Source organism: Phaenicophaeus curvirostris, chromosome 24, assembly GCF_032191515.1.
Source record: "Phaenicophaeus curvirostris isolate KB17595 chromosome 24, BPBGC_Pcur_1.0, whole genome shotgun sequence".
Classification (NCBI taxonomy): domain Eukaryota; kingdom Metazoa; phylum Chordata; class Aves; order Cuculiformes; family Cuculidae; genus Phaenicophaeus; species Phaenicophaeus curvirostris.
In genome coordinates this window covers 3598588-3626121 of record NC_091415.1, presented here as the reverse complement: position 1 = coordinate 3626121, position 27534 = coordinate 3598588, and the positions used below count along the sequence as shown (strand labels likewise).

At 55.1% G+C, this 27534-nt stretch overlaps 1 protein-coding gene across 3 annotated transcripts in view; it reads left to right on the top strand.

Annotated features, from left to right (window-relative positions):
- FOXP4 (forkhead box P4) overlaps positions 1-27534 on the top strand; it is a 68959-nt gene that overhangs the window by 27738 nt on the left and 13687 nt on the right. For 2 of the 3 annotated variants that reach the window (XR_011339070.1, XM_069876104.1), the window contains exons 3-9: positions 6084-6173; positions 14975-15097; positions 17039-17125; positions 22997-23144; positions 23859-24063; positions 24468-24572; positions 26683-26770. Coding sequence is in view for 2 of the 3 variants with exons in the window: in XM_069876104.1 (XP_069732205.1) it covers positions 6084-6173; positions 14975-15097; positions 17039-17125; positions 22997-23144; positions 23859-24063; positions 24468-24572; positions 26683-26770 (846 nt within the window). In the remaining variant the exon portion in view is untranslated. The remainder of the gene's footprint in view (positions 1-6083; positions 6174-14974; positions 15098-17038; positions 17126-22996; positions 23145-23858; positions 24064-24467; positions 24573-26682; positions 26771-27534) is intronic. The other variant, XM_069876105.1, reaches the window with a different exon arrangement.

The window sequence follows — 27534 nt, the reverse complement described above, 5'->3', positions numbered from 1 at the left end:
TGGATGGGGGGAGGAGAGGCACTTCTGCTGTAGGAAAGATACCATTCCATGAAACATGTGATCACATCTCAAATATATTGTGTAATCTGCTATTATTAGAGTATTTAAGATAAAAATGAGACCGGAGCACTTAAGTGAAACTCATCTCTCTATTAGGTTCCTTGATTTATATTTTATATTTAACGAGTACAAATGCAGGAAGGCTTTTTTTTTTTTTCCTTTTTTTTGTGGGGTGGGATTGTCAGGAGCTCTTTCCTTGTGTTCTTCATTAGTGGAAATGGGTTTAACCCCTCGCCTGCAAGGATTGAAGAATCAAGAGTAGAGGAATAAAGTCCAGCAGCATTAATGTGTTCAGCGAAAGGGCGAACAGCTGGGACGGAGGCACAGAGCTGGTTGTAAAAAGGACTTTTTTTCTTCCCCCCTGTGAAGAGTTGTGTGATTTTTGTTAATTTTGATCTCTTTAAGCCATTTGGTTCTGGTTAAGCCAGACCAGGGCTGGGCTGGGTGGAAGTACTTCTCAATATGGCATCATTTACCGTTAATATCCATCTAAAAATATCCGTGTGTGTGTGTGTGTTGGTTTAATAGCTCTAATTCTGGAATGTGACGATGTCATTTTTATGAGGTTAGTGTAAAAAATCCTTTTTTTTTTTTACTTTTTTTTCATCCCTTCCCAATCTTTCTGCCCTCCGAAAGGAACAGAAGAGACAGATCTCTTTATAGGTCCTCTTCCCTTACAAAATTCTTGGTTTAATGTAATTTTTAGGGTGTTTTTTTCACTCCTTGGAGGTTAAAACCCCATGCAAAGCTTTGATCCCGTCCAGGTGGAAAATCCCTTGGCTATTTTGGGGCAGTGGTTCCCACTGTGGGCAGCGTGAACCCACTCCCCCTGCTTTGGCTCCAGTATCTGAAGCATCCAAGCACCACTGGGTGTAATTAAAAAGTACACCCTCATCAAATAAAATACCTGGTAGGATAAAGTATTTTTAAATACCTTGGGTGGGATTTTCCGCTGCGTTGTTTGATTTTTGGGAGGCCGAGGCTGGTGCTTTGAGAATGACCCGTGGATGTCTCCATCCTCACTGGACTTTTTGAACCTCTTGACCTATTTCTGCTCCATTTGACCAGGGAGATGGAAGCGTTGGGGAGGTTTTGTGGGGAAAAGAGAGGTCAGGCAGTGAGGACAGATTAACGTAGGGGTGGAATGTGTATCAGACATCCTAACTGGAGTGAGGGAGATGCCATCTCCTCCACCTGGGCTCTTCCATCTCTGGTTGCTGATGGGACCTGGTGTTCCCATGGAAGAAAGGGAAGATTGTGGTGTTTGCTGTGGGAAAGGCAGCTAAAAGCTGCCTGTCCTTGGTTCATCCATCATGTCCCAGCAGCTGGAGCATGAGCCTTTGGGGAAGAATTAACAGTAGTGTGCTGGGTGGAAGCCGGCATCATAGAATAGTTTGGGTTGGAAGGGATCTTAAAGATCATCCAGTTCCATCCCCTGCCATGGGCAGGGACACCTCCCACTGGATCAGGGGCTCCAAGCCCCATCCAACCTGGCCTTGAACCCCTCCAGGGATGGGATCACGTTGGCTGGGATGATTGTAGGTTCCCCAGGAGTATTTGGGTCACCATCCTCTTCCACAGCCCTGAACTGTGTTGCTGCTGCTGCTCTTGGGGAGGGCAAAGTCAAACAGCATCAGCTCCTGCGGTGTCTGAAACATTACAAACTTTTTTATGGGATAATTTGCTGATCAAAGGGAGCCATCTAGGAGCGTGATGAATTTGACACAACCCATTCGTTCCTAATTACGGGGAACGCGCTAATGACTCTTGAATAACACCATGCAGCAGGACACAGCTTTTTAAAAAAAATCATTTTCTTTCTGGTTCATAGAGCCAGGAGGTGAAATCCCATCCACTCCCACTTTCTTCCTCCTGCTTTCCAATCTTCTCAGCCCGAAGGAGAGGTTGCGGGCAACATCCTCCTCGCTTTATCCCTGTGGGAAGGCTTTATCCCCCCCAGCACCTGGGCTAACACGTGCAGATATCGTAGGGCTCTGCATCCTGAAATTCCATTCTCGGAGCTGTGCAACAGGTTTGCAGAGCCAGGTGCTGCCAGGCAGAGCATCCTTCGTTTGCAGGCTGAGCTGAGCTTAGGCTTAAGTGGAAATCGCTGCTGGGTGGTGGGGAGCGAGGGAGAGGGCAGCTCTGGGGCGCTGCCGGAGAGGCCCCAGTGTGCAATTGTAAGGCCGTGTCAATTTTTTTTTCCTGTAAATCTTGTAATTTCGTGCTTCAGAGCACAACAAAGTGAGAGAGCCAGCGGGAAGTGAATTAAATTCCCCCCTGAGAGGCAGCGCAGGGTGGGCGGCCACCAGTGGGGCTGAGCCAGCCGGACACTAGGGACTTGGTGGCACCCATGGACCAGCCAGAATTTGGGTTTAGGAAGTGAGATTCTGGGAAAAGTCCTGCTTAGCGCTTTGCCTGGCTGCTGGCATTATGTTTCTTCTGTTTTTCCCTTCTTTGCTGTGTTTCCCATACCCACCGCACTGATTTTTGTTTGGCTGGATCACCTCTGCGAGATGGTCCTTGCAAACGCGGGAGGAATTTCACATGGTGCAGATGAAGAAACCGAATCCAGGCAAACCTCTCTGTTAAATGGACACGTGGAAAAATAGATAAATATAGGATGCATGCAGTGGTCCAGCACTTGTCCTTACGTGGGTGCCTTGGACGCTGGTGCTGAGCGGCCGTCGCTTGAATTCCTCCATCCTTGGCTTTTAACCGGAATTACTGTTTTCATTTCAAAAAGTAATTAAAATATCAGACTTTGAGCTGTCATAACTGTCACATGGTTTTTGTGTTCGCATTACCGATGCACATCTATTACTGTTAATAACAGGGAAATAACATCCCCACAGAGAAGCGTGCCTTGCGCTGGGGCTGCAGCGGCTCTAGGACTCGGACCATGGGTTCCTACCATTCCTAGCAGGAAATTGCCACGTTTATCCTTAAGGATTTTGGTTTTCAACCGTTTGGATAAAGGGAGTTCGCAAGTTAATGGTCATGCGGTTGTTGAGCATCCCCAGAAGCCGGTCAGGAAGGCTTGGGAAGAGGTGATGGGCACGGGGCTGCTCTGGATGTTCCCATGCTGGGCTCACCAGGCTCCATCCATTCCTGGGTGCAGCCCCAGTTACTCTCATAGGATGATGAATAGGATCCCATCTGCTTTTGAAACACTCCTGGCCTATTGGACTAATGATTTTTCTCAGGCCTGTTTGGTTCTATGACCAGCAGGTCCAAGGAGGGGATTCTCCCCCTCTACTCCACTCCTGTGAGATCTCACCTGGAGCCCTGTGTCCACTTCTAGAGTCCTCAGCACAGGGAGGAGATGGAGCTGTTGGAGCAAGTCCAGAGGAGGCCATGGAGACGATACAAGGGCTGGAGAACCTCCCGTACGAGGACAGGCTGAGAGAGTTGGGGTTGTTCAGTCTGGAGAAGAGAAGGCTGTGGGGAGACCTTAGAGTAGCTTCCAGCACTGAAAGGGGCTCCAGGAAAGCTGAGGAGGGGCTCTTGATCAGGAGGGCTGGGGTAGAGCTATAGGAAAAAGTTTTCAGCTGGGAGAGGGGAGATTGAGATGAGATCTTAGGGAGAAATGTTTTCCTGTGAGGGTGGGGAGGCCCTGGCCCAGGCTGCCCAGAGCAGTGGTGGATGCCCCATCCCTGGAGGGGTTCAAGGCCAGGTTGGATGGGGCTTGGAGCCCCTGATCCCGTGGGAGGTGTCCCTGCCCATGGCAGGAGGTGGAACTGGATGGATTTTAAGGTCCCTTCCAACTCAGACTGCTCTGTGATTGGGTGAAGTTCATGTGTGCTGTGACAATCACAGTCGGGGTGGGCAGGGGGTGCTCTGCACTGTGTTTGGGGCAGAGTTTAGGTCCCTTACTACGAAATTATATATTTTTTAAATCAAGTAGGCCAGGCTGTGTCTGCTGAACCCCCTGTACTCAACCCCTGACTTCAACAGCACCTTTAAAATCACCTCTCATTTTTCAAATGCACTTTGAAAATCTCTACCTGTTGCAAGGAGTGAGTCAGGTGGGTTTATCCACAGAAAACCAGTGGTGGCACAGCTCAGACATCGTCTGCTCTAAATCTGTCCTGTTCCCTCTTCCTGAGTAACCCCAGCAGAGGGACTTTTTGGTCAAAACACCAGTAATGAGTCTTCATGGATGCTCTGTTGAACAACTGGTTAAGGGTGCTCTGGGTGCTCCCTGCTTTGCAGAGGTGAAGTGAATAGTGAGAGATCTGGAGGGGTGGATTAAAGCGCATCCACACTCTGGGCGATGCGGATTTGGCAGTGCACGGGCTGGGGGCTTTGTTCTTTAGAGCTAGAACTGCGGTGCATTAACAAGAAGCCCTTTCTCGGGGCGTGCAGCCACCTCCTGCAAGCTGGGGAGGTGATTTATGGCCGGGGTGATGACAGCCAGCGAACCCCCGTGCTGCTGGCAGCACTGCCGAGCCGGGCTCGGAGCCCCTAGTGCTAACCTGCCATGTCTGTGTTGTTAGAAATGCACCAAAAAAAGAGGGAAAAATAATAATTTAAAAGCTAAACTAAGGAACGTCCAAGGAAGCGGGTCTGGGAGCAGCAGCCAGGTACCATAGCGTGGTTTTCCTTAGGGCTTTATTCCCTCTTCTGGCTCTCCACTCCTGACTGAAGCTTCTTTTCTCAGCTTGCTCGCACACCGGTGCTCGCCCTTGCCTGTGACCAACTGGCTCACACTTGCTCCTCCCTCCTTCCTCTCTCTTTGCAGGATTTTCCTTAATTCCATCTACTTTTTGTGGCTGCTGACACTGCCCTGCACGGCTGGCTCGTGCCTGCTTGTCCCCGCATGTTGTTTCCACAAGTGTTTTTTATCGATTCGTGTTGGTTTCTCCCTCTTTTCTCTGTTGTGCGACTTCCCAGCAGGACACCTAGAAACAAGTTAAGGAAACCCAGAACTCTTTCTAGGCAAACACCCATAAAAATAACCAGGTTTCATCTTGGTCACTGGCTAAACTCCTCCTGCATCACCGTAAACTCCATGGGGATGCGCTCAGGGGTTATTAATTCAGAGTGTCATCCTGCACTTGGCCTGAGCCAAATCTGGGCACTGATTGTGACTTTTGCGTCCTCCAGCATGATGATAAGATGTAAAATTAAATATACATGGTAGCTTTAGACACAATGGATGCAGAAACGTAGTGGTGGCTCTGTGCAAGTGTGGAATAAATCAGCCAGGAGCCCCCTGCCCTGGACCTTCACTTGTGTGCTGGTTGTGCCAGGGCTGAGCTGTGTGAAAATCAGCCAAAGGCACAAAGATGCTGGACCCACTGACTCGCTGAAGATCTGGAGGGGGTTTTTGGGAGGACAGGATTGCTTCCAGCTCTCTGCGGCTCTAGAGAGAGCAGTGGTCTGTAATGGGATGTACTGGCATGGCAGGAGAGTGTGCACTGGGAGCATCAGATAGCGCTGTCCTCGCGCATCGCTTGTACTCCATGAATCATAGAATGGTTTAGGTTGGAAGGGACCTCAAAGCCCACCTAGTTCCACCCCCTGCCATGGGCAGGGTCACCTCCCACTGGATCAGGGGCTCCAAGCCCCATCCAACCTGGTCTTGAACCCCTCCAGGGATGGGGCAGCCACCCCTGCTCTGGGCAACCTGGGTCAGGGCCTCCCCACCCTCACAGAAAAATATTTCTTCCTAAGATCTCATCTCAATCTCCCCTCTTGCAGCTGAAAATTGTTTCCCCTCTTGCAGCTGCAAACCGTTCCCCCTCATCCTATCCCTGTCCCCACTGATCCAGAGCCCCTCCCCAGCTTTCCTGGAGCCCCTTCCAGCACTGGAAGCTGCTCTAAGGTCTCTCCAGAGCTTTCTCTTCTCCAAGCTGAACAATACCAACTCTCTTAGCCTGTCCTCCAGCCCACGGAGAGTCAGTCTGGCCAGCCCCACATCCAGGTGCTGCTCTGGGGAGTGGGAGTGTGCCTGGAGGATGGAGGAGGAGGAAGAGGGCACCCTTCCTCCTGCCCACCCCGCTGTGTCTCTTTTGCAGGCTCTCCAGGTGGCACGCCAGTTCCTGCTGCAGCAGGCCACGGGGCTGAGCTCCCCCAGCAGCAATGAGGGCAAGCAGCCGGCGGTGCAGGTGAGCCCCGAGGACGTGTGTCCGTGTGTCCCCTCACCCCCTTTTTCAGGAAGAGCCCTGAATGCAAAATGATGCTGCGGGAGAGCACACATGGAAACACATTGTCTCTGTCTTCAGGATGGCTAGAGCACACCGGGAGCCCACAAAGAGTTACATGCGTTGTCAACCTCTAGAAGTTTCTTGGGGAGGTTTTTTTGGGGTGGGGGATGCAGTCCCTGTTGTGTACTGGAATGGTTGGAAAGGGTGATATGAGGGAATGGGTGGCTTCAGGCAGGGTTAGGAAAGCTGGGGAGGGGCTCTTGATTAAGGAGGGCAGGGATAGGATGAGGGGGAATGGTTTTCAGCTGCAAGAGGGGAGATTGAGATGAGATCTTAGGAAGAAATGTTCTCCTGTGAGGGTGGGGAGGACCTGGCCCAGGTTGCCCAGAGCAGGGGTGGCTGCCCCATCCCTGGAGGGGTTCAAGGCCAGGTTGGATGGGGCTTGGAGCCCCTGATCCAGTGGGAGGTGTCCCTGCCTGTAGTGGGGGCGTTGGAACTGGATGGGCGTTAAGCTCCCTTCAAACCTAAATCATTCCATGATCCTACAAAGGACGCGGAGCAGAAGGTTGCTGTGCCACCTTATGTTCAAGTAGCATTTCAGACAGGGAGATGCAGAGTTTCTCAGGGTCACACACCCCAGGATTGATGCCAGGTGCTGTGGGTAGGGTGCAGGGGCTGGATAACGGACCATCCTTCAGAGCTAGAGCCAGGGCAGGTCCTCTGGCATGGAACAGCTGCTGGGGCAGGACAAAGGCTCAGCTGGGGTGGGGTTTTTGTGGACTTGCTGGAAAACAGGGCTTTGGGTGGGTGTAGCACCCTTGGATAGCATCCTGCTCCCCTAGAGGAGGAGGGATGTCCCCTTTGCTCCCCTGCTGTGCTCCAAAACCAAGGGGAAGGTGCTGAGGAGGGGTGTGAACCTGGAGAGAGATGGAGGCAGAAAGAAGCAATGCCCAAGCAATGGGAAGTGACAATTTAAATAGCTGTGCGGAGGGGCTCTCCCTTCAGGCTAATTAAATTTATCGAAGAACAGCAGGTTACCTTATTAGAGCCACGTGGGTTTAATTAACAAAGGAAAGTAATTAGCACAAGCGCTCTCAGAGCTGGAGGTCCTGCCTGTGCCAGGCTCAGCCAGCACGGCAACAGGAGGGCAGCGAGAACCAGGGCTGGGATGGGCAATCGCCGGCTCCTTGCTGGAATCGGTGAGCGGGGACACGGCTGAGCCACAGCCGGCAGGAGAAGAAGAAGAAGAAGAACCATCCTGGTGCTGCCAGCCCTGGAGTGTGATTTCCGAGGGTCCAGGGGAGCCCAGAGCCCCCCAGCTGCCCCACCAGGCTGGGAAGCGGCAGCTGGGTACGACCAGTGGGAATTAGTCAGGGCTTCTGCAACACAAACAGGCGGCTTTTTTTCCACTGGTGCTCGCAGGAAGGAAATGCAGTCACTGCATGGAAAATGTCTGCGAAGGACAAAGGCAGTGAGGGTGAAGTCAGATTCCGGTAACCGGTGCCTCGCTCCCCTCCATGGGTGTGCATCCCTGCTTGAGCTTCTCCTGCCTGCACTTCTTCCCCTGCCCATCCCTTACTTCTCCCTCTGCTGCTGCGATGCTCACACTCTTCGCTCACCAATCATCCCATTCCCTCTTCTCTGCTACTTTCTCTCACCTCCCCATCTAGCCGGCGGCTTTGCTGGAGCAAACTGGATCTGCCTTCCTCTCCCCTCCTCCCTTTTTTTTTTGTGTTGCAAAAGGACTTGTGAAAGTTGTAGACGTGAGTCAGAAATAGCTCATAACTCAGCAGTGACCGGCCTCTTCCTCCCCCCACGGCCCCACCGGCAGCTGGAGCGGGATCTGACTGAGGGGAGATAGAGGATTAAGCAGACTCCTTTGAAAGGAAGTTTATCTAACGGCACAGTGGTGTGGATGAGACTGGCCAGGACGGCTGCAGGAGGAGGAGGAGGAGGTGGAGGAAGGCTGGGTCCCAGTGCAGCAGCCTCTGGCTGGGGAGAGATAGAGGAGCGTGGCAGGACAGGGGTTTTTTACTGTGTTTGGCACCCAGAGGCTGGATTTCCACATCACTTGGGCACTGAAGGTGGGGGGGGTGTCCTAAATACGGGGGACTCCCAGGAGCATCCCGGTGCTTGCAGAGAGAGCAGAAGCCCCGTGCCGAGCACCCAGACCCCAGGAGCTGCTGACGCTATGCGTTTGCTGCTCCCTGCCACCTTGCTGATGGGGACGGGACATTTATGGGGCTCCAAGCCAGGAGGAATATTGATGACAGACGGCGACAGCGTGCTCTTAAAAACAAACAAGGAGCTGCTGGGCTCGATAGCATCTTGGGGTTGGGTTTTTTGGAGTATGAACCCTCTCTCCCCCCAGATGGCTGGTGGCGTGTGTGGAGTGCGTCACACTGACACTCGAGTTACAGATGCATCTAAAAAATTGCCCCCAAACCCTATCCTGAAGTACTTTTAAATGGTTTTACTCTTTTGCAACTTTTAAACTGTTAGAAACTTGGTGGATGAATGCTGACAAAGTCTTGCATTTGGCGAGTTTTGGTGTGGTGGATCCCTGCTGGGACCCCACTGGCATGGGGAGGGGCTGCTGGTATCTGGTAGAGCCCATGGTACAAGGTGCTGGAGCGTGTTTGGAAAGGCAGTGAGGAGTCCAGAGCAAGTCCAGAGGAGGCCATGGAGATGATCCAAGGGCTGGAGCGCCTCCCGTACAAGGACAGGCTGAGAGAGTTAGGGTTGCTCAGCCTGGAGAAGAGAAGGCTGTGTTTCCAGTGCTGAAGGGGCATTGGACTGGATGGACTTTGAGGTCCCTTCCAACACAAACCATTCTGATTCTATGAATCTGTCCATGCCCCATATTTTCGGTGCTGGCCCGTTTCTGGCTCGGAGGCAATGCCGAACCCTAGGGTGCCGTCTTTGGGGTCCCTTTCCCAGCTCAGCTGCTGGAGCCAGGGGTCTCTCAGCCTCTGTTGGGAGCAACTTGCTGAGGTTCAAAAGCCTCTGAAATGGGAGAGGGGCTGACGGGCGCTGAGGGAAGAGGAGTTTGGAGCAAAATGCGGGAAATTGCTTTTCTTTTGTCTGCTGCGGCGGGGAGAGCAGCAGAGCGGAAAAGTGTATTTTGTTGATTTGAAACTTGAGTGAAATGGGTAATGAAGACAGATCAATACCAGCCCTTCTGCGTTCCCTCTCCAGGAAAAAATACAGCAGCCCGTCTGTCTCAGCTCGCGCAGTGCAAGATTTTTCCATTTGAACTCGTCGCACTGCTGTCTGTCCCTGTTCTCCCTACCGCTTCCCACCCTCTTTTGCACTTTTCCAGATCCCCCTATAGGCCCTGACAGCACTGCCATCCTGCTCCATCCCTACTGCCACAACATTTGGATTAACGCAGGAGCGAAGGAGTCATAGAATCGTAGAATAGAATCATAGAATCACCAGGTTGGAAAAGACCCATCAGGTCATCGAGTCCAACCATTCCTACCAAATACTAAACCATGTCCCTCAGCACCTCGTCCACCCGTCCCTTAAACCCCTCCAGGGAAGGGGACTCAACCCCCTCCCTGGGCAGCCTCTGCCAGTGCCCAATGACCCTTTCCGTGAAAAAATTTTTCCTGATGTTCAGCCTGAACCTCGTCCTGTCCCCTGTCCCTTGGGAGAAGAGCCCAGCTCCCTCCTCTCCACAACTTCCCTGCGGATTTCCTTGGCAGCATCCCGAGCCCATGGAGGAGATGTGGCCCCCCAGGATCCTGGTTGGATCCTGTGCCATGGAAGGGGCTCTCGGACAGCCAGCGCACTGTTGCCTCTGCCCGAGCATCCCCCAGCCACCTCCCTTTCAACTTCTTGCGACTTGCAGCCCAATTATGGCCTATTAGTGCCTCCCCGGCGGGGCGTGCTGCGCTAACGAGGATGCACGATGGGCTGAACACACAGGGGATTGATTCCTCCTTTTCTCTGCGTGCAGCTGAACATCAGTGGCTGTTAGTCCTCCCTGGAGAAACACCAGCACCCACTCACTTGCTTACCCCATGCTGCTGCCCTCCTCCTGCCACCTCCCTCCAAGACAATGACTCCTTTGGTGCTAAGGCTGCTCCAAGTGCTCGTGAAATGACCCCACAGCCTCAAAACCCAGCCTGGCACACGGGGCTGGAGCTGCCTGGGTTTGCTTTCTCTTCTAACCCTGGGTAGATTTTGGTCCATCAGCTCAGTCCCATCTTCATAAGGTCCAGTGAGCGGAGTGGTGGTAGAGCGTTGTTTGGGTGCCGCCCATCAGGGTGTGTAAACCCTGGTTTCTGTGATGTGAGAGGATCGCTGGGTGGCCCCGGGCATTTGAAGTTCCTGTAGATGGTCTGCGCCAGCTGAATCTCAGAGCTTGCCCAGGGATGCTGAGCGCAGGAGAGAGGGATGTGGATGTGCCTATGCGCTTTGGCTGTTCTTGAAGTGAAAGGTTTGCTTTTCTCCAGCTGTGGTAGCAAGAAGTGAGTTCTCTGGAAGGGAGATTTGCTCATGCCCTGCTCCTAAAAACAGCAGACCTGAAGCTGCTCTTGGTGGTGGTTGTTTCTCCCGTTCTGTTCCCAGCTCCCAGCCTCCCTCACCGACCTCCTCGGTTTGTTTCTGTTGGGTTTGGAATTGAAAAGGGTATTCTAAGAAAAAGAAAACAGCACAAACATGTTTGCTGTTGTTTCTAATTGGGAATTAAAACCCAAGATTAGATCAGAGACAAGGATGTGCAGCGCCTTGGGCTCTGTGGGACGCGTTGAACCCCCCAGGTACCTGGCAGGCACCCACCACAAGGAGAGATTTGCTCAACCCTGTGGCCCCAGAGTCCCCCCGCAGCTCAGCAGGGATGAAGTCTGGGCTGTGGCTGCCTCGCTAGGAGCTGGATGTGTGGTTTTCAGTGGGGACCTGGAGATGCTCCTTCCCCAGCTCCCTGGGGACATGGATCATGGCACAGGTGGGAGGTGAAGGTCAGTGCATGGATGCTTTGAGGCTGAGCAAACCGCAGGCTTGCTCACACGCCCTGGGTTGATGGGGGACGTCCCAGTTGCCTCTTGGATGTGCCAAGCTGGCTGTCCCCGGGGTCAGGAGGGCGGCCGTCCCTCTGATGCAGCCACGCGGCGCTCAGAGCCAAGACTGGCCGTCAGGCCATGGCTTTCTCTGCTCTGCCACATGGCTGGGAGTTGCAATCTGCTTCCCGTAAAAAGAAAAAAAATAGAAAATCTGAGAAAAATTGAACTAAAAGCATCTCTCTCCCCATCCTGCTGCGTTCTGCTCAGCCAAATCCTGTTTCGCTCAGCCGGCTTTGGCAGAGTCGCTCCACGCTTACGCCGAGTGCCGAGTTTCCCCTGTAATACCCGTCTCGTTTTCCACCCGCTGCCTGATGATCCGCATCCGCCCCATCCTCTGAGATGCAGGGATTACAACCGGGACCGCCTGGAAAATCGCCCCCTCGAGTTCCCCGTCCGGAGCCGCAGCGCTGGGGTTTTCTGGGAGGCAGCCGGAGCTGTTAGTAAGCAGTTTTGCAGAGTGGCAGCCAGCCAAGGCGTGAGTCAAACCCTTCCTGAGTCGGTGTCTGGCAGATGCCAGCTCGTGACGCGCCGGCCGGGGACCAGCCGCTGCTGCTTCCCAGGGGATTTGCTGGGTCTGGTGATGCGACTGTCCCGTGCAAGGATGGTCTCCGGCTGCTCTGGTGCCTGGGGAGGGACTTTGCTGCTGGGTGAATGGATGGAGGAGGATGCAGCCCTTCGGCTCTTGCTTCTGTTGGTTTTTGGGTGGTTTTGAGGCAATCGTTGCACAAAACCTTGTTTTATCCAGGGGTGCCAGGCTGGGTCATCCCTTCCGTGGGGCAACTTGGTGGTCACCAAGTCCCACGGGTGCAGATGAAGGGGCTGAGCTGCACTTCTTGGCATCCTGGGGTCTGTGCCACGCTGTCCCTCCTCTGGGACATTTCTGTTGGGAGTAGATGTTTCTGTTCCAATCTTGTTTTGCAGGGACACCTCCCACTGGATCAGGGGCTCCAAGCCCTGTCCAACCTGGCCTTGAACACCTCTAGGAATGGAGCAGCCACCACTGCTCTGGGCAACCTGGGCCAGGGCCTCCCCAGTGCCTTTTTTTTACTAAAGAAAGTTCCTGTACTCCCTGAAAACCTTAGGATGGGGATGTTTTCTATGCTTTGGGGAAAACACTTCACTCAGCTTCGTCCTCTGTCTTGGGGCAAGAGCCGGCACCGGTTCACCCCGTTCACACCTCACGAATCCACCACCGTTTCCCCGTGTCAGCTCCGCATTGGAGCACGGAAGCAAAAGGAAAAAAAAAAAAAGCCATTTAATGCAGACAAAGGTTGTATGAAAATATAATTCTGCTTTTGTTAGCAGCCATCAAACTCTAAAAAGCGTTGCTTTTGTTTTCTTGTAACATTGTGAAAACCTCGTGTCGGATCGAGAGCTGGGGCCCTCTCGACTAATCGCCTCTCCTTTGTGTTTTTAGATTATAGGGGCAATTAGTGTTGTCAAAACCTCTGGCAATTCTCTTTGCTCTTGACAGGGTGTCAGTCCGCTGGGCGAGAAATGGAAGGTGTTATAACTCTCCGGTAATTAGGATGCCTCCGATTTGAAAATGCCAGCAAACGTGTACGAGAGGCCGCCTGGCAGCGGTGGGGGCGGGGAAGCCGCCGCGATGGGGGGATGCGGCTGAGCAATTAATTAGGGGCTCTCATTCCGAGCACGTTGCCAGCTGATGAATTGGCAAAGGGGAAATTAGCAGGATGCTTAGCTCCCAGCGAGCGGGCGCGCACCCTGCTTGCTCTCGTCTTGCCGGCCTCGCCAGCTTCCCTCCTTCCCAGATGTTCCACGAGGGCTTTGCCCAGCTGTTTGGAAGCACCTGACCGCCAGAACAGTTGCTTTTTAGTGGTGCTGGTGCTCTGGGAGGTGTTTGGGGTTTTCCTCGCTCTCTATCAGTTGCTTTTTAGTGGTGCTGGTGCTCTGGGAGGTGTTTGAGGTTCTCCTCGCTCTCTATTGAGCATCATCGGGTACCTCTTTGCTGGGGATGCTCCTGCATCCTCCCGACCTCTCCATTGCCAGCCGAGCCGGTGCAGTCAGAGGCGCCCGAGCAGCAGCTCTTGGGTGTGAACACGCAGCAATTAATCAATAACTCTGACACGAAGGCGGCTGTGGGGGAGATCGCCGGCGACAAATGAAACTCGGCCCGCTTGTGACGCCTCCCTCCAGCAAAATGCCTGAGTAAACAGATAAGCTATTGCAATCTCCTTTGAAGGTCAGTGTGCTCCAGCCCGGCCGGACGTCTGGCGTGGACGGGAGGGACTGCACAGGGTCGCCCCTGGGGTTCATAGAATGGTTTAGGTCAGAAGGGATCTTCAAGCCCATCCAGTTCCACCCCCTGCCGTGGGCAGGGACACCTCCCACTGGCTCAGGGGCTCCAAGCCCCATCCAACCTGGCCTTGAACCCCTCCAGGGATGGGGCAGCCACCACTGCTCTGGGCAGCCTGGGCCAGGGCCTCCTCACTCTCACAGCAAAGCTTTCCTTACTAAGTTCTCATCTCCATCTCCCTTCTTGCAGCTGAAAACTGTTCCGCTTGTCCTGTCCCTGCACTCCCTGATAAAGATCCCCTCCCCAGGTCCAGACCAGGAGCCTGGGGTCCAGGGCAGGAGGAGCTGGCACGTACCAGGCTCTTTTGGACTTTGCTGGGTGATCTGAAGCCAGTTGCTTTTTCTCTCTGCGCCTTGGTCTTTGAGGTCCTAGGACGCATGAGTGAGGGGATGACAAGTCATCTATTTTGGATCAAACTTGGGTCCTTGGCTTGCACGGGAAGCCTGACTTGGGCTCTTCCACGTCCCATGTGCCAAGGAGTTGCCTCCTCCTTCGGTCCTATCAAAAAGGCTGCTGGGCAGGGACAGGCAGGAGGCTGCTGGTGGCTGACCACCTCTCCTGCTCCCAGCAGCAGCAGTTACCTTCTTTCCCAGGGAAAGGGAGCATCTAGGCAAGGTTGTTCAATTACAACAGAGCCATAACCTTGCCCCGAGCTTTGGGAAGGGCTCTGGGCTGATGGGATCAGCAGAGGGCTGAGACAAGCCAGCTCTTCTGGGCCATGGCTGGGAGGGCAGCACTGCTCCACGTGGGCAGAGCTTCCAGGGCTGGGATCCATCACTGACACCTTCTCCGCTGCTTTGCCGTGGGGGTGTGGACCCGTGTTATGATAACCAAAGGCAGGGGTTGGCAGCTTCTCCTGGCTCCCCCTCCACTTGGCGTGGTAATTACATGAGTTACTGGTGTCAACTGGAGGTAAAGCTTTGATGTGTCTGTGGAAAACCTGGGAACCTCTTTCTCCATGCTCTGCTTTGCAAAGTTATTTGGGTGATTGGTATCTTCCCTGCTTCCCGTGGTGTTTCCCTGCATCCTCCAGAGCTCTGAGGGAAGGAGCAGTGATGGGCACCTTTCCTGTGCTCACAAGAGGGGAAGGAGCTGTGGATTTGAGCTGCCTGTGTACCCTGCAGAGAGCATCCTGCCCTCAGGGTGGGGAGAGCTCATGGTTTAGGAAGCTTCATTCCGATGCCAGTTGCACCGTGGGGCATATCAGGATAGACTGGTGGCCAAGGGCTTCACCCAAAGGTGACAAGGGGATGGGGAGCATGGAGGATGCTCAAGGACAGCCCTGGGGTGTGGGAGGTACTTGCAGGCTGTTGGCATTTGGGGATGGTTTTCCAGGGTGGGAATTAGGAGTGGTGACATGTCCTTCCTCTCTGCAGGTGCCTGTGTCCGTGGCCATGATGTCCCCACAGATGATCACGCCGCAGCAAATGCAGCAGATCCTCTCACCTCCCCAGCTCCAGGCCCTCCTGCAGCAGCAGCAGGCGATAATGCTGCAACAGGTAACAACGCTGGCTCTGCTCTGGTTGGATCTGGCCAAGCTATTCCTCACTGGTGTAAATGCTGGAGCTTGTTGGGAGCAAGCAGATACATCCTTTCCTCCTTTGGCTCCTGTCTTCCTCCCATATTTCCATGGGGATTCCCAGCATCAAGGGACGACAAAACCTGCAGGTGCTAACAGTGCTGGCAAAGCCAGATGCTGCTGCCCTGAGTCAGGGTCTCTAAGCCCAGAAATCTCCTGCAGGAGGGCTGGTTTGGGGCTGCCCAGCGCTTGGGAAGAGCTGGGATTAGAGTGGATGCTCTTGGCTCGACGGACCCCAAGCATAGATTCTATGATTCTATGATTCAAGCAGACCCCCCCGTGGCCACTGCCTGGGTTTTGGGGCAGGTGACTGGGTCCAACTCCAGACCTGAGAGCGTGGGTTTGTTTCTCACGGCCTCGCACAGCTTTTCCGGAACGCTCTGTCAAGTGTAAAATGGAACGGGGAGGCAAGAAAAAGGAGGAGAAGGAAAAAAAACAAACCTCAACTCCGAAACAAAACAGGTCTGCTTGGGTAAACACCTCCTGGCAGGCGGGAGGGAGAGAAGGAGAAATCCCACAAGCATCCTCCCCACCCTTCCTCCTGCCTCCAGTACCTGTTTACTCCAAACAGGCTGATAAGGATTCAAGGTTGGCCCCAGGGAAAGAACAAAGGGTAAACACTACCCTGGGTGGGTCCTTCTCCCTAGCCTCTTTGGAGCCGGATAAAGAAACACGTTTGACTGCAAATTAAACAACCCAGGCCGGAATAGCTCGCATTCTCCACCAGAAGAAAACCAAACATCACACCTCTCACCCCTGACCCAATGTTCCCGCAGCCGCTCTCGGCCGTGTTGCAGAGACCTGACTTTGGCTTTCGGGTAAACACCCAGCCTCTCCAAACCTGTTCCCCGACAGAAAAAGCAAAGTTGCTGCTGTCAGCGCTGTCAGCCCCGAGCTGATAAAGGTTTCCCGGCATCCAAAGGGGCATTCCTGAACCTCCATCACCCCTGCGCGGGGGAACCAAGGGGCTGCTGGGGTCTCGCTGACCTCCCCGTGCCTTCATCCCCCTCCTCCCCACAGCAAATCCATCACTAACAGTTTATTTAGGGGCTGGGGCCTCCTGCAGGCTGGGACCCTCTGTGGAGGCTCATCACTAGGTTGTTTTTATCTCTTTTACTGGCCCAGCCAACCCTTCTGTTTCATAGAGTCTTGGAATGGGTTGGGTTGGAAGGGGTTGTAAAGCCCATCCAGTTCCACCCCCTGCCCTGGGCAGGGACACCTTCTGCTGGGTCAGGTTGCTCCAAGCCCCATCCAACCTGGCTTTGAACACCTCCAGGGATGGGGCCATGCTTGTTCCCAGTCCCTTCGCATCTGGGAGGTCTTTTCCAACCTTAATGATAGGTTTTCCATTGCTGAAATACCACATTACGTGCCAGAGCCCCTGGGCCCCTTCTCACAAAGGGTTGCCCACCTCCCCATGTTTTGCATCCCCCCATCAAACAACACCCCCCTCCTGCCCCAGCCCAGCTGCAGAATCCCCAGGATGCACAGGAATTCCTAAACCAGGAATTGTGACCCTGCTCGCTGGCGCCAGGCAAGGCGGAGGCTCCTGGAAAGCCAGGGCAACCGGTTGGCGTTAAAAAACCCAGCAGGTTTGGCTTCAGTGGTGCTTGGGGATTTTGCTTGGCTCTGTGGGGATGCTGTGCTGTTGGGAGCACGTGCCCGAGGTTTCTTCTGCAGCTGTGACTCCTTCGGCAGGCACTTTTCATCCTGCCCTGGCGGCGCGGTGCCAGGAGCTGGCGTGGCTGTGGCAAAGCCTGGTGCTGGGCACTGAGCAGCGCGAGCAGGGAGATGTAAACAGGGTGTTTCTGCTGCTAATCCAGACTGTTCTCTCCCTTCCTGTCCCTCTCTTCCCTCCCAGTTGCAGGAATACTACAAGAAGCAACAGGAGCAGCTTCACCTGCAGCTATTGACGCAGCAGCAAGCCGGAAAGCAGCAACCCAAAGAGGTGAGCTCACGCTGATGGGTTCTGGGCCATCAGATTTGGCAGGAAATGAAAGGGGGAGCAGCGCAAAACAAGATGTGTGAGAATCCCAGCAGCCAGGGCAGCCAGCTGGGAGCCAGCAGGGATAGGACACGGGGGCAATCCTGCTCCTGGAGGGTCCAAGTGCTGGGAGTTCCTCCTCTCTATCTGCCATCTGGCACGTGCACCGAGCTGCACCGTTCTCAGCGCTGCACCCTTGTCCGTGCATCTAGAAACTATGGGATGGGTGTGGGCTGACAGCTCCAGCAGAGCCACCAGACCATCCCTGGTGGGAGGAACAGGTCGCTGCCCCCAGCAGAGAGTGAGGGCTACCCAGATCCTTCTCACATGAGGGGCAGAGGAGGTTCAGCTCAGCCCTTGCTCAACACTTGCCCTGCGCGCCTCTGACTGAGCTGGCACGGCAGCACCCTGGGAAGTAGGCAGGGCTGGTCAGGTAGGAACAAAAACCAGGGCTTTTCCTGCCAGGAAAGGCGGTTCTGTAAAACCCAAGAGCTGCGTGAAATAGCAACGGTGCCAGCAAAGGGCTTTTCCAATGGGAGACAGCCCAGCACAGGGGTGATCAGCCCCTCCATGACCAGGTCATGCTGAGGAGGTGGTTGCTTTATGGAGAAGCGTTTATAGCGATGTGATTGCATCAGTCTTGGATAACTCCCTTTACACGGCAGGTTTTGCTGTCCTTCCACATAGTCATGCACTCCGAGGCGTTGTGGCTGGATCAACAGTGCTCGGTTTTCGGGGGGTGCTGGTTGCACGGGGGCTAGGGGTCCACTCGACCAGCAGCAGACAGACAGCATCGCTCTCTTCCTTATTTCTTATATATTTTTGCCTCCCTCTCTTCCCAGATCGGTGCACACGGTGTAGGTGTTTTGCATTGCACATGCTGCTGTGTGTCTGGCACCGCTGCCCCTCTTTATCGGGTGTCATTTCCTTGGGTTCCCAGCACAGAGGGATGTGGAGCTGAGCCACTCGGTCCCTGTCGAGCCTCAGCAGCAAGCAAGGGGATGGGGTGCTGGGGCTGTTCATTACCAAACCCCCTCCCATATTTCAACAGCCTGATTTACACTTATCAGCACTTAAAAACTCAGCTTTCTTTTGAGGAAGAAAGCGTTTAAGCCCAGACTCTGCATTAGGGTGGCTGCAGCGGGGGCTCGATGGCAAAGCACATGCCGGTGCTGGGGGAGCAGAGCAGCCAGAGCAGTTCGGGGACCTGGCACCCACTCCAGCCTTCAATAGACTTTGCCCAGGGCTTTCATTGTGGGATGTTGGTGTGTTTACACAGCGTGTGCGGGGTCAGGCTTTATCAGAGCCATCTCCAGGAGCTGGAGTAGCTGCTCGTGCTCTGGGAACGGGGGAGGCATAAATCTGAGCTTCCTCAAGGACTTTCCTCTTGGCTGTGGCGATGTTATATTGCAGCAACGAACGAGGATATAATTAAGCTTTAACAAAGGGCTTGCTTAGCAGGCTCCTGGTTTAAAAAGCGCGTGTTAACTTCCTACTAAATGGCACAGAGGAGAGGAGAAATCTATCCGCTAAGAAAGTCTGGTGGGGAGGGGAAAGGGCATTGGATGCTGCTAACGGGGTGTATGTCCAGCTCCTGGCAGCATAACCACCCCAGGACTGGCAAAACCAGCGAGGGGAACCCCACAAGTAGATGTCGTGGTGTTTCCCCTCCTTGAAGCCCCTGGCTGTGCCTTGTGGGGTTGGTTTCATCCCATGCATTTGGGCAGCTGCTAATCAAGCCTGTCGGGAGCGGTGATGCTGTCGCTTCCCCTGTCAGCACGGGGAATAGCTGGCGTGTCTGGGATGCCACCGCAGAGCTGCTCTTGGTTGCCGTCGGCTCCTTCATGGAAATCCACGGCGGTATTTAATTACGGCCCCGCTGCAAGGTTTGTAAACTGAGCGCCTTCTGCTTCCCCTCTGCTTGATTTCAAGGACTCGCCTCAGTGTAATTGTAAGTCAGCAACTCGTCTGCAAGCGCAGAGGGGGAACAGCAGGTGGGAACAGCTGGGAGCAGGTAGCAGCCTCTCCTGGAGCAGCGGCTTAGATCTCCCCAGGAGGAGCAGCACGGCTGGAGGGCCCCCAGCAAGCACGGGGAAGGGGAGAGCAGGAAAAGAGGGAGAGCGGAGGATGGAAACGTGTGTCGGCAGCATCCTGTCCCAGAGGATGCAGGGGGTGCTTTGTATCCACGGCGTGCGAGGAGCTGTGCCACGCCAGGGGGCTCAAGGAAGGCTGATCCACGCATCGTGCCGGGATGGGGCTGAGCTGCAGCACATTCCAACCCATCCCAGAGTGCCAAGAGACCCCAATATCCTTGGGGAACAAGGCCAGTGGGTCTCTGTCTGCCCCTAAAGCTCCCAGAGAGGGGGTTATCCCTCTCCGGAGTCTGGCAGGGCAGGGGAGGGGGTGGCACGGGGGGCTGCCTGCTGCCTAACCTCAGTGTCAGCTTAATGAACTGCTCCTGTCAGTCCTGCGTGTCACGCCGAAACTCCTCCTGATGTGCTCATAAATCAAAGTGACGGCAGCTCTTACCCCGATAGCTGCACCCAGTCATCTGCGTCTAATGTACGCCAAGCGCCGGCCAAGCTCTGCACCCCGAGCCCCCACGCTGGGACTGGAAGAGTCACAGAGACCAAATGCAGGATCTGGCCCAAACGTGGGGCCAGCTCCTCCAGCCGGCACCAGGGAGGGACTCGAGGGGCTGGAGTTTGTGGAAGAGAGAGGAACTAGGAGAAGTCTGGCAGGAAAGCTGCCTGGAGGAGAAGGACCTGGGGGTGTTGGTTGACAGCGACTGACCATGAGCCAGCAGGGGCCCAGGTGGCCAAGAAGGCCAATGGCATCTTGGCTTGGATCAGAAACGGCGTGGCCAGCAGGGCCAGGGAGGTTCTTCTCCCTCTGGACTCGGCACTGGTGAGACCAAACCTCGAATCCTGTGTTCAGTTCTGGCCCCTCACCACAAGAAGGATGTTGAGGCTCTGGAGTGAGTCCAGAGAAGAGCAACGAAGCTGGGGAAGGGGCTGGAGAACAGGCCTTATGAGGAGCGGCTGAGAGAGCTGGGGGTGTTTAGCCTGGAGAAGAGGAGGCTGAGGTGATACCTCATTGCTCTCTGCAACTACCTGAAAGGAGGTTGTGGAGAGGAGGGAGCTGGGCTCTTCTCCCAAGGGACAGGGGACAGGACGAGAGGGAATGGCCTCAAGCTCCACCAGGGGAGGTTCAGGCTGAACATTAGGAAGAAATATTTCACAGAAAGGGTCATTGGGCAGTGGCAGAGGCTGCCCAGGGAAGGGGTTGAGTCACCTTCCCTGGAGGGGTTTAAGGGACGGGTGGACGAGGTGCTGAGGGACATGGTTTAATGACTGATGGGAGTGGTTGGACTCGATGATCCGGTGGGTCTCTTCCAACCTGATGATTCTATGAACCGAGTGAAGCTCATGAGGTGATGGCAATGGAGAGAGATTTTCAATAAGGCTGAGACTGAAATTCAGGCTCTTTCCTCCCTGCCTTCTCCACAGCTCTTGACTTGTAGCCCCTGGGCTGATGGGTGCCTTTCAGGAGGTTCACGTGTGGATACGCCTCTTTACTCTTTGCTTTCCATGGTTTTGAGCCTGTGCAGTTTGCTGGCTGTGCTGTTTAGTGCTTGCTCCCTAGAGACTGGCAAACTGGTGTCCCCAGAGAGAAGAGGTCTTTGGTTTGGCTTAGTCCAGGCGTTTGTGCATGTGCTGGGAACCAGGGTTTGTATTCCTGGGGCTCATCCCTGTGTTCATGGTGAGGCTGGAAGGATGCACCCGTGGATTTGAAGCTCATGAAGGTGCAAGTTCAGCGTGGTTCCCTGCCAGAACCACACATGGGTCGGTTCCCCAAGGGTTGCAGCCCTGGTGAGACTTGGTCGGGAAAGCCCAGCTGGGGTATGAGGCGCAGGTGATGAGCTCTGGGTATCCTCAGGAGTTCATCCACTCCCTGTTCCCCCCTGTTCCGCAGCCTGGAAGAGCTGTGAGTGGGGCTGTGCTTGCACGAAGCCTGAGCTTGCCTTGGCGCCCACGGGGAGGGCGGCAGTGGAGCCAGGGAGAGGAGGAGAACCCAGCCCATCCTGATTCCAGTTTCTAACCAAGGCAAGAACATGCGTGTCCATCCCACGTGGTAGCAGAGCTTCCCCTTGACAGAGACAGGGACACTGAGGGGGACAGTGCTGGTTCTGTTATGGCCCTAAGGCACGCAGCCTGCTCTCCCATTTTTATCTCCGTCATGGTCCTACCAGGCCACTGAGTGCTTCGATCCCATGTCCCTGAAGCCCTCCTGGGTCAGTGCCTTGCTGAGGAGTGAGGGTGAGCACAGGGATTTCCCTTCGCTAAGCAGAAATTGCTTTGATTTATGCCTTTTAAGTATCAGAGGTGCAATGCCAGAGAGGAACCAGACCTGACACTGGGGGCACAAGATGTGACCAAGAGATGGACAGGACAGTGAGGAGTTCCCACATCCTTCTTGAGGCTGAGAAACCAGATATAAACCCTCCCTGTGCCCTGGGCAGGACTTGCAGTTGTGTCTTGTGTTGTAGACTGTGGGGATTTTCCAGGGCAATGCCTGGAGCCCTTCCTTGCCTCCCGTTTCTCAAAGTCACGGCTGAGCATCTGCAGGGGATAACCTGCATCCCACGGGCCCCAGGGTGCTGCTTCGGGGCACCAACACCTGCTGATTCACAAATAAGCCACGAACGGGATTTGCCACGTAGAGTCTGCCTGCTGTTCCCTGTTGAGCAGAGCATGAGGTGCAGCCTCGGGGATCATTGAGAGAGTGGTTTGGGTTGGAAGGGACCTCAAAGCCCATCCAGTTTCCCCCCCTGCCATGGGCAGGGACACCTCCCACTGGACCAGGGTGATTAAAGCTCCATCCAACCTGGCCTTGAACCCCTCCAGGGATGGGGCAGCCACCACTTCCCATGATAACAGAGCTGCCGTGGAGGAGCTGGTTGCCGCGGCACAGCTGGCTCACGCTGCCTGCCAGCCTGGCTCCTCACAACCTACAAACAACATTTGCGCAAACACAGAGGGGTTCAAGGGGTTACGGAGACGCCTGCCCTGCTAATGAGGCTGGGCAGGCCTGGGGCAGCTCCCCTCTCATGGCTGGCTCGGATTAGCAGCTGCCTGTCCCCATCCCTAATTGAATTCTCTCCCCTTCAGTTAATTCTCATGGATTTCTTGGTGCCTCCCCAGGGACCTGGCCTGCCTAACTAGTTTAGGGCTGGCTATGCTGGTCAGAGCGTGGCCCGGCTCCTGGGGATGAGTGACGAGTGGGAGAATCACCCTACCTGGAAGGATGCTGGGCGCCTCTCCCCTGCAGGCAGTTGTTTTCTGCTCCCTCCAAGGGGCTTGGATTGGTCATTTTTGGCAAATAGGGACCATTTCCCTGATGAAAGGAGGGTCCTGTGCATCCAGGTTGCCTTCTGGGTGTCCCTTTTATTCCAGTGATGCTCGGTGCCCACGGGACCTCACCCTGCGCCTGAGCCTCCCCACATGGGACCCCACAGCTCAGCTTTGCAGATTCACCTTCCTTGCAGGCAGAGTTGGATCTCTGCTCTGAGCAAGCCCCCAGCTCTGCTCGCTCTCTCTCTTTCCAGTGCTTTATTTTTTTCCCCTTTCCTTTTCTTCCCCTCCTCTTCCGATAGATCAAAGCCTCCATCCAGCTCAGCCACAAGCTGAGCGGGCAGAGCAGCCTGGCAGCAGGTACCGTGGTACCACCGCCGCGGGCATCCCTTGCTGCCGTCTGCCTCGCCTGCGAGGCCGCTGCTGCTGCTGCAAAGCTGGAAATAACGGGCTTTGATTTCTGCCTTTTGTCTCCCGGCAGCCGTTAGGGAACAAGCAGCTGGCCTTCCAGCAGCAGCTCCTGCAGATGCAGCAGCTCCAGCAGCAGCACCTGTTAAACCTGCAGCGCCAGGGGCTGGTGAGCCTCCCACCGGGACAGGGCACCGTGCCCCTCCAGACCCTTCCCCAAGGTAAGGACCCCTGCTGAGGCAGGGGGGGCACTTTGGAGGGGTCCCCACAGCTGCAGCTTCTCCCTGCAGCAAGGGAGGCCTAGGAATGGGCTGGGGAGAGGGCTGGGAATGTTGTTTTTCCTGGTGTGCCCATCTAAAGTTTGGGGCCTGATTGCATTAATGGGAGGAGCAACTTAGAATGAATCATAGAATCATGGAATGGGTTGGGTTGGAAGGGACCTTCAAGCCCATCCAGTTCCAACCCCCAGCCATGGGCAGGGACACCTCCCACTGGATCAGGTTGCTCCAAGTCCCATCCAACCTGGCCTTGAACACCTTCAAACCGTTCCTCCTCATCCTATCCCTGCACTCCCTGATAAAGAACCCTCCCCAGCTTTCCTGTAGCGTGGGAGAGTTTGTGCTGGGTCGTGTGCAGGATTGGGCCCCTGGCTTCCTCCTGCCAAGGGATACCTGGGGCAGCTCTGCAGGGCTTGTTTTGGGGTTCCCAATGATTCATCTTCACCTCATGGCTGCATGCACAGAGGGCAATGCTTGGCTTTGAGTGGTGATTTCCCAGTCCATAATCCTCACTGATCTACCCGAGCTTCATGGAACTGTGCCGGCTGCGCAGGGAGGGAGCTTGTGAGGTCGTTCCAAGCCAGCCTGGTGCATGGATTCGAGGGGTTGCTGCTCTTTCCCCTCGCTGATGACAGATGCTTTCTCCCCACACTGTAGCTGTGTGCCCCTCAGACCTCCAGCAGCTCTGGAAGGAGGTCACGGCCGCCCAGCCAGTTGAGGACAGCATTAAGCAAGAGGGTCTCGACCTCACCACCAACACCTCCAACTCTACCTCGTTTTCTGCCGCCAAGGTCTCGCCTCCCATTTCCCATCACCCTCTGCCCAACGGACAGAGCACCATGCACACGCCAAGAAGGGACAGGTAGAGCCGGGTTGGGCTCCGGCACTTGGTGCTTTTACCTCTAGAGAGGTACAAGGGGCTGGGATCGTCCACCTACAGGGCTGGGATCAACCACCTATGGGGCTAGGATCAACCACCTACAGGGCTGGGATCAACCACCTACAGGGATGGGATCAACAACCCATGGGGATGGGATCAACCACCTACAGGGATGGGATCAACCACCCACGGGAGTGGCAGTGGAGCCAGGGGGTTGAGGGGTTTCTGCCCACCCCACAAACAAGTCTGGTTGCTGTTTCACTGTGCCCACATACCTGTGGAGGGCAGAGAGGTGTCACTGTGGGTCCCCAAGGGCTGGTCCCATGCATGGGAACACTGGAGCATCACGGCTGCCCGGTCTGATAGTCCCTTTCCATCCTCTGCAGCTCTTCCCATGAAGAGACCCCCAGCTCCCACCCGCTCTACGGCCACGGAGAGTGCAAGTGGCCCGGCTGCGAAACCCTCTGTGAGGACTTGGGACAGTTTGTCAAGTAAGTGCTCCTGGATTTTGGGGAGGTTTCCCTGGAGGAGAGGAGAGCCTCACGCTCTCACACCAGGACAGCATGGGGTTGGCAATGAGGGAGACCCTGGAAATAAGTCGAGACACCCCAAAATCTGTGCCTGAGGCTCCATGCAAAGGGGAAAACAAGCAGGGAGAGGAGAAGAAGACCCAGTGCAGCGGGCAGGAGGCGAGGGGAGCGTGAAGCTCCACTCCTGGGGGGTGAGAGGAGGGGAGGAAGCAGATGGCAGCGCGGCAGCCCGCTGACACCGCTTGTGGGCTCCGGCACTGACTGATTAACTCTGCTGTCGAAGAGCCCTCTGCTAGCGTCAGGGTCAAACAAATTGTTTTCACGCTTCGTCAGAGGTTTACTTAATTAGTTCATTTGCAATTAGATCTCTTTGTAGCCGGGATTTTTAGCAAAGACATCAGAAGGAACTGACGGGCTTGCTTGCTCCTTCCCCCCCCAACCTCTCTGGCTGTCTGCTCGGCGCAGCAGCCGAGATGCACCATAGAATCATAGAATCACCAGGTTGGAAGAGACCCATCAGATCATCAAGTCCAACCATTCCCATCAATCACTAAACCGTGTCCCTCAGCACCTTGTCCACCTGTCCCTTAAACCTCTCCAGGGAAGGTGACTCAACCCCCTCCCTGGGCAGCCTCTGCCAGTGCCCAGTGACCCTTTCTGTGAAAATTTTTTTCCTAATGTTCAGTCTAAACCTCCCCTGGTGGAGCTTGAGGCCGTTCCCTCTCGTCCTGTCCCCCGTCACCTGGGAGAAGAGGCCAGAACCCTCCTCTCCACAACCTCCTTTTAGGTAGTTGGAGAGAGCAATGAGGTCTCCCCTCTCCATCAACAAAGTTTGAGGATCAGAACAAACTGATCCCGTCCTCTGGCACGCACCTGCGACCAGCTCTGGTCGCAGCATCCCCCAGACTGGCCTGGCCTCCTCGTTTCCGGAGAGGGAGCTGTGCAGAGGCCTTGTACAGGAGGATGAGGAGGCACGAAGGCAGCCTGGGGAGGCTCAGGGAGCGTTGCCTGGTGGCCATTGAGTGAATGAATGAGTCAGGCTCCTGCATTCTCCTTCCTCTTCCTCTGACTTACAAGGTGAAACTAGCTAAGACATCTCCTTCCACCTCTCCGGTCATGTTTACATGGCTCTGGACAGATGACCAAGCTCTGATTTGGAAGCTGAGGTTGGAAGGGGATGCCCAGGGCTCGGTCGCAGTTGCAGAGGGGCCTCACTGTGCCAGCCAGGGTCCCTGCATCCCACCTCCCTGTGCCTCTAAGCACACCTAGTGCTTGCAGGAGCAAGTTTCCCACGGGGCAGCCTCCCCAGCAGAACCAGCGAGGTGTTTCTGTCCCCACTCTGGCAACAAGAGTGCCTGTTGAGGTGTGGGACAGACAGACAGACAACTTCCATCTCCAGAAGGCCAAGCCCAGCTGCAACACGGACCTTGCTTTGATGGAGCCCAGAGGTTCTGGGAGGTTCTGAGGGACCTGGAGCTGTTTAGTCTGGAGAAGAGGAGGCTGAGGGGAGACCTGGAAAGGAGGTTGTGGCGAGGTGGGTGCTGGGCTTTTCTCCCAGGTAACAAGTGATAGACAAGAGGAAATGGCCTCAAGTTGTGCCAGGGGACATTTAGATTGGATAGTAGGAAAAATTTTTGTACTGAAAGAGTGGTGAAGCCCTGGCAGAGGCTGCCCAGGGCAGGGCTGGAGTCTCAGTCCCTGGAGGAGTTCAGAAACTGTGTGGCACTTGGGGACATGGTTTAGCAGGCACAGTGGGGCTAGGCTGACGGTTGGACTGGATGAGCTTTTCCAGCCTTAATGGTTCTGCGATGGTTGTGTGGCCACTCTCCAGCTCAGGTTCAGGGAGGAGGCACAGCCAAGTTTGTTTGGCTGCCTTTGTGCCTCAGTTTCCCCTCTGCTTGTCACACTTAGGGCAGCAGAGGTGGAGCATCTCTGACAAAGGCAGCATTTCACAAGTGTCTCCAAGCATTGCTGCCCTACAGGCGTGTTGGGGCTGATCCCAGGTGTGGCCGAGGTGGAGGGGCCGCATTCTGGGCACGTCCAGGCTTAACCCTCCTTGTTCTCCTCCCAGACACCTCAATACAGAACATGCACTTGATGACCGAAGCACGGCCCAGTGTCGAGTCCAGATGCAAGTGGTACAGCAGCTGGAAATACAGGTGGGTACTGCCCCGGCCTCCAAGGACATGGATTTAAAATGCTGTCGCCTTTCCAGCTCTGCAAGCCATGTCTTGGCTGCTCTCTGCAGGAGAGCCATATCCTGGTGGAGATCAAGACCTGCAAGACCCTCAAACTGGTTCTCCCAGTGATACCAGCATCCCTGCATGATTATGATGGGGCTGGAGGAAGGTGGAAACTATCCCTCCTTCCTGTAATGTCCCTGTGGGTGCAAGGAGGTGCCACAGACCTGGAAGGGTACAGACCCATATGAGCTGTGCCCCAGCCTCTCAACTGGATGATCTTTAAGGTCCCTTTCAACCCAAACCAGCCCCTGATGATGAGATGGTGCCTGGGTGTTCAGGGGCTCTCAGAGGTTCGTTCCCATCGCTGTGCGTGGCAGTGGGTGCTGTTTTGGAGCAGCCCTGGGAGCATCTGCCTGGGGTTCCAGTAATGGGGGCTGCAGGGTTGGAGGCCACGCAGCAAAACTTTCCCGCGTGGGGAGGCTGCAAAGCCGCCTGTGCGATCGCATCCTGCTCCCCAGCCTAAAGCGAGAGGTTGAAAGCAATTACTGGGGCTTAAAGAGGGGAGGGGGGGAAAGCTGAAGGGCAAGCAGAAAGCTGCATGTGCAGAGAGGAGAACCTGCCACCGGAGCTACCAATTATAAAGTTTTCAGCACGGAGCTCCTGCTGTGCCGGCGGAGAGCGTCTGCATCACGAGGAGAGACCTGTCAGCTCTAATGAGCACCACGACAGCGCAAAAGCAT